General features: G+C 48.3%; 1 protein-coding gene across 1 annotated transcript; it reads right to left on the bottom strand.

Moving 5' to 3' along the window:
* Positions 1-80: 80 nt before the first annotated feature.
* FARSA (phenylalanyl-tRNA synthetase subunit alpha) lies at positions 81-9740 on the bottom strand. Its single transcript, XM_053370876.1, has 13 exons — positions 9517-9740; positions 6715-6852; positions 6521-6619; positions 6239-6357; positions 5771-5863; positions 5280-5408; positions 4623-4738; positions 4211-4295; positions 3559-3658; positions 3103-3271; positions 2847-2924; positions 1050-1164; positions 81-427 (listed from the first exon to the last, which is right to left on the bottom strand). The coding sequence occupies exons 1-13, from the start codon at positions 9697-9699 to the stop codon at positions 322-324; spliced, it is 1530 nt and encodes a 509-aa protein (XP_053226851.1). The 5' UTR covers positions 9700-9740; the 3' UTR covers positions 81-321.
* Positions 9741-10067: the final 327 nt, after the last annotated feature.

Raw genomic sequence — 10067 nt, 5'->3', positions numbered from 1 at the left:
TACGCTCTACAGATCAGTAGAGCTGCAACGATTCCTGACTATTTACACTAATCACAGACTCATGGTCGAGACACTTTCACTGAATGTAACATGGGCTACAAGTTTATTCCCCACACAAATGGGGAGAACCCATTCACCCATGATCCCTCCAAAAGGCGTAGGGGCTAAAGCGTCCATACAAAACAGCGGAATGGCTTGACAGGCACTTTCCCCAAAAGGAACCAAAAGCGTGGAGGATAGAAGCCTGAAAGGCCCAGTTTTCCAACAAGCAGCAGTGCTAATAAATAGGGATGTCTCTGAAGAGAGGAAAGTTTCTGTGGACTAAGCATCCAAGCGGCAGAGCGGGCTGTCATATACCATCTGCAGATTGACTTTGTGACCAACCAGTTCCCGGATGTTATTGATGCCATACCTGATCATGGTGGGCCTGAAAGAGAAGAGGGAGGAATCTCCATTCATACCACTTTTATGTCCCTAGCATTTTTCAAAAGGCAACAACACGAAACAGACATTAAAATAAAATTTGAAAAATAGTATTAATGTACTAGACCATAGCAAAAAGTCACAGCGAAGTACAACTAGAGCAGGATAGGTTTGTCCAAACTATCCCAACAAATGGATCTTTCCCCCATACCCTTTGGCATTCTAAATATGGGATACACCTTTGACTCAACTTCTGTGGCCCAACACACAGGCTACAGCACTGCTGATGCTCACAAGCTTGATCTGGGAAAACAGCCTGTCTGAGGGAAAGAGGTGAGTGAGGTTTAATCCTGCAGAGGCGAGGAAGGCACATGGCTTTGGGTCATGCAGCCGCACGACAGAGACTTATAGTCTTGGGAGACAGAAGGTGCCAATTTGTAGACTGAAGCTTTATTGAGATTAGTTCCAGCCTCTGCTGACTTAAGACTCTTAAAAGGGTGCAACATGCAGTAGTCCTTGGTCCCTGACAGAGAGACAGGCAGCCCCCAGGCTTGGGGCCCTTCCGGACAGGACACAATAGCAAAAGGTTGCTTAACCTGGGCACACATTCCAGCCAAAACACTTACCGTTCCAAAGAAAGGCCCCAGGCGATGACGGTCACCCCATCAGGCAGACCCATAGGCAGCAGCATCTCTGGGCGGAAGACTCCTGAATTGCCCACCTCCACCCACTTCTTTAATCCTGGGGGGAAAGTTGTATTGTTAGGCTAGCGAACTGGGTCTGGGTGGGCAGCAAAGCCACATGCCTAGGCAGAGCCCAAGCTCTGGGGTTGCTGGAGTCCAATCTGAACAACACCCTGGCAAGTCAGAGATATGGACACCTTCTACCCATAACGAAAAGTGCTAACACAAAGCAGGTATTTTTGTGTCAGGCTGCTCAAGCACAACACTTTCCCAGGTCAAATCAAGGGAAAGTGTGTTACATCTTATCATTTCAGCTGACTTATTGGAGCCCACTGCAACTTGTGAGGCTGTGACAGCAGCTGTAAGGGGCAAAGGGCGAACGCTGACTCTGTGCTGTCGTGGCCTTGTGAGATAATTCAGGATGATGTTGATGTCTGAAGTCCTAAATGGTTTGGGCCCTAATATAAAAGACTACCATACTAGCAAAAATGAGGACATAGAGGCATTCCTTATGGTTGTGCCTCAGTTCTGCGGCTCCTGCTGCTTCGAAGCTTAAAGGTAAAGGTACCCCTGCCCATACGGGCCAGTCTTGACAAACTCTAGGGTTGTGCGCCCATCTCACTCAAGAGGCCGGGGGCCAGCGCTGTCCGGAGACACTTCCGGGTCACGTGGCCAGCGTGACAAGCTGCATCTGGTGAGCCAGCGCAGCACACGGAAATGCCGTTTACCTTCCCGCTAGTAAGCGGTCCCTATTTATCTACTTGCACCCGAGGGTGCTTTCGAACTGCTAGGTTGGCAGGCGCTGGGACCGAGCAACGGGAGCGCACCCCGCCGCGGGGATTCAAACCGCCGACCTTTCAATCGGCAAGCCCTAGGCGCCGAGGCTTTTACCCACAGCGCCACCCGCGTCCCTTGCTTCGAAGCTTAAGAACCTTTAAAAACACTGAAACATTTTTAGTGGATGCTTTGCACACCCAATCTCTCTTCTACTGGTACTCTTCCACTGCCTCACCTGCCCTCCCCCACTCCCAGAATAGGGTTATTTTCTTCTCTGTTGCCTTTATCAATTCGCTGACTTCATTATTCTCATGTTTTATAGAGAAAAGGGGCATTATGAGGATTAAACCTGAAAGGCAAGATGGTATTGATTTCAAGCAAAATCAAATTCATCAGCCTTGCATTTCAAATGAAGGGCTGGGGAGGTTGCCATGGTGTTCGGGGCACGTCCTTTAAATATCAGGACACATGGAACCTCCAGAAATAGAAGTGCCTATGAATAGGTGGCATACTCTCAGACTACTGTTGACACAGTGGAAAAGTGTCCTAATTTATAGCGCATTATCAGGGTGAAGAATTTTTGCAACTGCATGAGTCATAAGGGGATTATGAAAGGCTAATTCAGGGGCAGTTGGAATTCCTTCTTAAGGCACTGAGTGTGCAGCTGCCTTCTTGGCAAAGGTGGAAAACTGAAATTTCTCACAGGTAAGAATGCAAGTAGAGTTCAGAGTGATCGGACTGCTTGCCCTGTTCCCTCAAAAGCCACCCACGATTGACAGCCTTTCCTGGGTGTACCTGACCTCTGCTGCCAGTAACGCCGGCTGCTACTCAGCTCAGCTACTAGGCAACTTGCTTTGATTCCCAAGGGCAGGAGCAAAGAGATACTGCCAGGGACATGGAGGACTCCTGTGGCAAAGCGTCACAGTTCCACAGAATGGTACATGGCTATCTTCCTGCACTCACCCTGGTGGTAGCTGAACACCTCCATGCTGGGCTCCGTGTAAGGATTGTAAGCGGGTTTGAAGCGCAGCTGGGTGATTCCTGCCACACACACACACACACACGGGGAGAGAGAGAGAGAGAGAGATAGATATGAATGGAGTTGGGAGGCTGGTCCCCTGAAAACTGAGAAGGCAACCACCAAGGAGCCTGTCTCCTACGGGACTGCTTCCCAACTGGAGTTCACTCTGTATCCTCCCTCTTATTCAACAGCTCTTACCCATTTTGGTGAAAAACTCTTTCAAGACACCCATCAGGTCGCCCAGTGTCAAGCCATAATCGGCTACCACCCCTTCAATCTGGTGAAACTCAGCCAGGTGGGTGGCGTCGAGTGTCTCGTTCCTGAAGACACGGTCGATGGAAAAGTATTTGGCAGGGGTGAATTTCTCCTGCAGGAGAAGAAGCAGTTGTCACAGTCCCACACTTCAGATTGGTTCAAGTACTTCAGTCTCAGCAGGCAGACAGACCATCCCAGCCTCAGAGCGTTTTTATCCTACCAGCTTTAGATTACTATTATTACGTAACTGAATTTGTACTCCTCGCTCCAACCTGACAGTTCCTAGGTAAATGAAGCTTGGCATTACTTTATACGGAAACTCTTCAATGACCTGCTGTTTTGTCAGCCTTCACAGCTAGGATATATCCAGGCAGGAAAGAGTTTTTACTGGATAGTTACCTGCTGCGCCAGCTGATAGAGCATGCGAGCACTGGCAGATGTGGTGTGCGTCCGAAGGAGGTTCTTCCGAGCCTCCTCCAGCTTCCACTCATATCTGTACCTGGGAGGGAAAGATTGAGATGTGGGGTGTGACTCCAGCAGTTAATATCTGAGGTACAGGAGCTGAAACAGGCCCAGTGATGGGTGCTATTGCTTGGAAAATGAAGAGAAATAAACAGTTTGCTAGACTACTAGACTCAGGATTCTTTTTTGAAGGGTCTCCCATTTCCCAACAACATGATACAGATTTGGGATTTCCCTTCCTTATTGATCAAATCCCAACTCCTCTGCTGTTTACAAACGAACATGGACCCCCCCTTTCCGAGAGCACCGTGGCCCAGACGACAGCACCTGCCAATCAACTCCTTTCTCCACCTAACCTTGTAGCACAAGTGTCACAGAGAGAAGTGCCCCCATCACCCTCCAGACTTGGGAATGGGAGAAAACTCTATGCTATATGCTGCTGCAAGAAACCATCTGTTCTCCTGTATGACGCGTTGCACACCAATGTGAGCTGACTGGTGCGGAGATGCTTTTCATAACCATGCCCTGCTTTTTGCACTTCCAGGCCCAGCACTAGAACAACTGCAAAAAAATTGCTGCTGAGTCTTACCCCTGAGAGCCGTAACCTCCTTGTGAATGAACCCTCTTTACCCTCTTCAGGTAATCCATGGGGAAGTCGATGGCTTCAGCAGGATCTAGAAGGAAGAAGGCACATGCAAGTGACTGGGCATGTGGGGCTCCATATGGTCCAGTAGCGAAAGAAAGAGGCTGGAGTCAGCCCCTTACTACTCCCCAGATAAAGAGAGGTGAGGACTGCCCACTATCCATAGGAAGATAGAGAGCCAATCTACTAAAGCCCATAAGATATGAAGCACCCAACACAAAGAAAATAACATATGCTAGATACTTGGGGCTCAACTGGCTCCCAAAAGGACGCTGTCCCAAGATCCTGATCCACAGCTTCTTTGCCGGCAATGAAAGCGGATGCAAAGGTCGTGTGTGGCCCAAGCAGTGTGACTGACCCTTTAGGAAGAAGGTGTCGTGCTGGTCCCGAGCTGGATGCTGCTGTGGCTGGAAGAGGGCATCAAAGTTCCAGAAGGAGCTCTCAATGAAGTTATTGGTGGGCATTTCTGTAAAACTGAGAAGGGAAACACACAGCCATTAAGCAAAGTTTTTTTCAAGGGCTGATCCACTGAAATTAATTAATTAAAACGACTCATTTAGACCCATTAATTGCAATAGGTCTATCCCCCACCCCCCATTAACATGGCAGATCCCAGAAGACTGGCTAATGGTGATGGGCACAGGGCAGGGATATCAAGATGTACTCAAACCTAGAAGAGCAGTGGGGGAAGGTTTGCTGCCGTCCCAGTGCCAGCGCAGTCTTCGTCACATGGAGCTGTCTGCATGGGCAGGTAAATGACAAATGCTAGCCCAGTCTCCTCAGCAGACTCTGCCATGACTTCAAGCTTGGGCTACAATGCACTGCCTCCTCCGAGGAAAAGAAGCAAGGATGGGCAGAATTCCCAAGACAGGCATGTATTGAATCTACAGCCAGCTGTGCAGGCCTCATGGGCATGTACCACGCACATGGCATGGTAGAACACACCTCACCACCCCCAAACACCATTTTGTCACACCCACATACCCCAGTATTTTGCAGACATTGAAGTACACACCCCATTTCAAGGAAGATCTGCCGGAACTGGCTGCGGACCTTGAGGAGTGGGTGGAGATGTCCGCTTTCAGGCATAATGCCCAGTGCCTCAAAGTTATACGTCTTGAACTTCAAATCTTTCCAGGAGCCACTGAAAGTTTAGGAACAAGTGTAGGGAAAACAGGGGGGGAAATTAAACTTTGCAACGGGCTGCGAGTCTTTTCAGATCACCTTCCATGCAGAACTAGGAATGCAGAGAAGGCAGTTACCAACAAGTAATGGGAAGCAGAGTGGTCAAGAGTTCTGCCGAGATTTGTTACGAAGCGGTTAATGTCTACAACAGCAATCCCACAACAGCCGAGTGGGTATTTGGCAAATCTTGATTCTACGGTTTGAAGCCAGCATTTTCACAGCCAAGGTTCACACCCAGAACCCAAGAGCAAACTGAAATGGCAACTAAAGAGACAGACCGTGTTAGTCCGACTTTAAACATGGACTAGAACAGTTCCTTACCTGGCAATCATCTCTGGAGTGAGGTCCGTTTCCTGCTTGCTAACTGTGGTACTGAAAGCATTTCCTTTACTGATCCAGTATGTCTTAATGGTCCTGAAAGCAAATATAAACATGTTTCGAAATACAACAAGGACAGTAAACAAGAGGTCCTGCAGTCTAGTGGATACAATGCTAGAGAGGTGGGTTCAAATCCCAACACAGATATAGATCCAATCACACACACACACATACACAGAGCCTCAGCTCCCTCCTGGCAATGCAAGCAACAATAAATGAGGTAACTGCAAAGCTCTTTCCAAACAGAAAATTTTCTTCCAATGTTCAGGCACACATTCGGATACCCTGAGAATGCACAATGAACTAATCTGCTCATTGAGACTGTAGAACATTTATGCTGCAAAAGTGTGAAATTAGTCCTGAAAAAATAGATCATCCCATGCAGAGTGGGATGGCAGAGGCTCAACTCACACTTCTGCCAGGAGTTTCCGCTTCTTCAGTTCATTCTTGTCCTTCTCTTCTAGTTTGTCACCCTCACCCTGCTCCACCTGCAGCAGCTTCTCTCTGACAGAGTCCTGCACAGTCTCCACCTAGAAGGGGGGGGGGGAGGAAACTTCAGAGTCCTGATGCCGTCTTCCCCATCCCAACATCCTTGGATTGAAACCAACACTCATCTGCACTGCCCAACCCCTTTTCTGACACAAACCCTGCAGAAACCCAAACCCAAACTGATAAGGAGTAAGTATTACCCACCGCCCGGAAGACTCGGGGTCCACCTTCTGCAGTCTTGTCTAGCTGGATCCACTTATTGGACATTGCTTTGCTGAATCCCACCTTTCCACTTGGCAGCTTCTACAGTGAAAAGAACCAAAAGTGACACTGTCAGGTATCCAAAAGCCACATAATCAAATAAGCCCACAGGGAAGATAACCTCCGTAAACTTTTACCATCAGCTCAGTCTGGACCATGCCTTCAGGGGGGATGCTGTTAAACACTCGAACTTCATGGCTCCCTTCCTGGACAATTTCTTTGCCCTCAGGTGTCAGCTCCCACTTCTTGGATGTGCATTGCTCAGCCTCAATCACCTAGAGAGGACAATTGAGAACATCAGCAAGGGTAGAAAGGGTCTGAAAGGAGGTGGGGGCTGGAGCTTGAAGCAGAAAAAAGGGAGTGTTGAGTGTTATATGGCGGTATTTGAAAGACAACTGAATACCTGTGGTCCTATTTGAAAAGACCCCAATTATCTTACAGCTGTCCATCTGGAATATTTGTTTGTGTAGAACGCCACCCTGAACCAGTCCTAGTTTTGGCTGAAAGGGCTAACATATGCCTGTGCTAAATCACTTCAGATTGTAGCTAGGGGTTCACATGGCAACTGATTTTCTATGCAATCAATCAATAATCCTCGCACATGAAAAACAAACATATCAGCCAGAAAGATTCTAGCAATGTCTTCTTCATCATATGTTATCATACTTCATCATGTAATACACTTGCAGCCTGAAATGGAACAGCACAGACATTGCCTCAGTGAAAGTAGGCCACAGCTGAGAGATGGAGATTTTAGGGTGCTTTCAATGCCCCCCACCATATCAATGCTGAGATAAACCACTGAGATTTCTCCCTAGCAAGCCTTCAAAAAAAGTCTTTACTAGGATTTCATTTTCTTAGGAAACTGCTCTTCAGTCAGAACAAGACTGAACTTGCTTTTGGAATGCTCTCCTCAGAAGACACACATGGCACCATCCCTATCTATCTTTAGGCACCAGGCAAAAACCCTTTTCTTTGGTCTTTAATTTTCTGTGGCCTTCTTCAGTAGGTGGGATTTGTAAGTACTGCCTCGTTATAAATATGAATATATTTTTAGCTTTCACTCAGTTTTAGTCCTGTGTTGATTTAAATTTATGTGTTATTGTTTGTAAGTCACCTGGAGATACTTTTAATTTATAAAGTGACAATATAAAGTACAATAAACATAAATAATAATAACCATCATTTCACGACACAGTAATTCAGTTTTACTAGCAAACCGGAGGTCAAACTAGCCCCTTTCCAGTCCCAGGAGGAGCACGGGGAGTTTTTGCACAACACACCTACATACTGCAGTTGACAAACTGACGTGTCGTGACACACAGTTTGGAAAGCTCTGCTGTAGGACATGACTGTCTTAGAGGACACTTTGTGAAGGAGCACTTTGTAAAGTGCATTTAACAAAAAGAGAGCATTTTAGAGCTCACAATCCTGTCAAGTTGGTTAGGCTAACATCTATTTGTCCAGGGTTGCTCTCTAGGCTTGGAATGGCCAACTGGTGGCTGTCCAAATGTTACTGGACAGCAAATCTCACCATCCCCAACCATTGGGTATGTTGGCTAGAGCTCATGAGAGTTGCGAGTCTGGCAACATATGAGTGCCACAGATTAGCCACCCCTGCTCTAGTCTTTAAAGCTATGGGTGGATTTTAATTTGGTTTCCCCAAGTCCAAATCTTACACTTTATCAGCTACTCCATACAGCTTCATAGCAGGGTAGGAGAGCTGAGGGGGGGGGGTCACATCTGCAAACCAATGCACCCCTTTGGTTTCAGACAGTACATAAGTAAGGTAAGGATAAGGGGACCCCTGACCATTAGGTCCAGTTGTGACCAACTCTGGGGTTGCGGTGCTCATCTCGCTTTATTGGCTGAGGGAGCCGGCGTACAGCTTCCGGGTCATGTGGCCAACATGACTAAGCAGCTTCTGGCGAAACAGAGCAGCGCACGAAAACACCGTTTACCCTCCCGCCGGAGCGGTAACTATTTATCTACTTGCACTTTGACGTGCTTTCGAACTGCTCAGTTGGCAGGAGCAGGGACTGAACAACGGGAGCTCACCCCGTCGTGGGGATTCGAACCACCGACCTTCTGATCGGCAAGCCCTAGGCTCTGTGGTTTAACCCACAGCGCCACCCGTGTCCCTGGTACATAAGTAGACAAGTCTAAAAGGCCCACAGAACACATATTTTCACGGCCCTCCATCAGCTATAGTGGCTCACTTACCAGAAGTAATGTATTTAGCATTAACTCTGGAAGTGTATGCAGTACTCGATTCTAACCAAACTAAGCTCCCTAGAGCAACATCAGGCTGTTGGGTTTTTTTGTTTTCTTAAGTAAGGCTCTCCTCTCTGTTTTGGCCCAGCCTGTGAAGCAGCAGCAACTGCAGAACACGTGGCTTGCTTTCAAGACCAGCCTTTCCCAACCTTGGGTGCCTGTCCTGACGTTGGACTACAACTCCCATTATCCCTAGCTGCCTATCCTGCTATCTGGAGATGCTGGGAGTTGTAGTTCAACGACATATGGGGGGGGGAAAGACCCAATGTGGAGAAAGGCTGCTGAGTCAAGCCTAACCTGAAATTTGGGGATACAACACTGCAACTCTCGCTTTCACGCCTCGGGGAAATGTTAAAACAAAGCAAAGTCCACACACCCTCCATTCAAATAAGGAATTAAAGGAGTGTGCCCATCTATCCTTTTAATAACTCTGTGGGGATCCTACTCTCCGCCCCCTGTCATTTTCTTAAAGGAGCCATAGAGCACCGCTCTGCTACCAAGAGAAAACAGGGCAGCACGCATGCGCAGTTCTCCTGTCCCCCGCCTCAGGTACGCAGAAGCGTCCCTCTTCCTTCCGAGGGCAGCTCCTATCGGCGCAGGTAAGGATGACGCTACTCCCGCGACGGCTCACAGGGGCGTGGCCAGAGACCTCCACGCCCACTTACCTCCCCCAACGACTGCAGGCTCTTCACGGCCCCGACCAGCACCTGGTGGTCCAAGCCCAGCGCCGCAGCCGCCTCCAAGCTGCAGAGCCTCGCTTCGCCTTGGGCTCCTACTAGCTCTAGTCTCTGCAGCAGGAGCTCGGCCGCTGACCCAGGACCCGCCGCCGACTCCACGGTGGGAGCCATGTTCCCGGCAACGACTGACAAGGAGTTCCTGCGTTGGCCGGAAGCGGAAATGACGATCTGGGGATAGAGTTTTTGACGTTTATGTGCTAGAGAGCCTCCATTGTGAGATTACTATGGGGAGGGGGGGAGGGAGTGAGAGAGAATAAGCCGGTCGATAAAATTAAATTGTCCGAAGTCCTAAAACAGCATATTCCAGCTCCTCATCCGCAGGTAGAAGAACAAGTGTAATCACACAGGAGTTAATTTTTTTTTGGGGGGGGATAACAGTTTTCAGTGCTTTGAAATTCAACTGCCGCCTTCTGACAACAGCAGTTGGTTGGTTTGTTTCATAAAATTTTATCCACCGCTCGATTGCAAAAAAAAAACCC

Source organism: Podarcis raffonei, chromosome 17, assembly GCF_027172205.1.
Source record: "Podarcis raffonei isolate rPodRaf1 chromosome 17, rPodRaf1.pri, whole genome shotgun sequence".
Taxonomy (NCBI): Eukaryota; Metazoa; Chordata; class Lepidosauria; order Squamata; family Lacertidae; genus Podarcis; species Podarcis raffonei.
Note: the sequence above shows the minus strand (reverse complement) of the source record. Positions and strands in the feature narration are given on the sequence as shown.

Bases quoted from the DNA above. Each gene is read 5' to 3' on its own strand.
- FARSA (XM_053370876.1), bottom strand. From the start codon at position 9,699: ATGGCTCCCACCGTGGAGTCGGCGGCGGGTCCTGGGTCAGCGGCCGAG. The intron at 4,296-4,622 runs GTCAGTCACACT...TCTTCCTTCTAG, and splicing joins CGACACCTTCTTCCTAAAGG to ATCCTGCTGAAGCCATCGAC. The intron at 428-1,049 runs GTAAGTGTTTTG...CTTCTCTTTCAG, and splicing joins TGGGGCCTTTCTTTGGAACG to GCCCACCATGATCAGGTATG.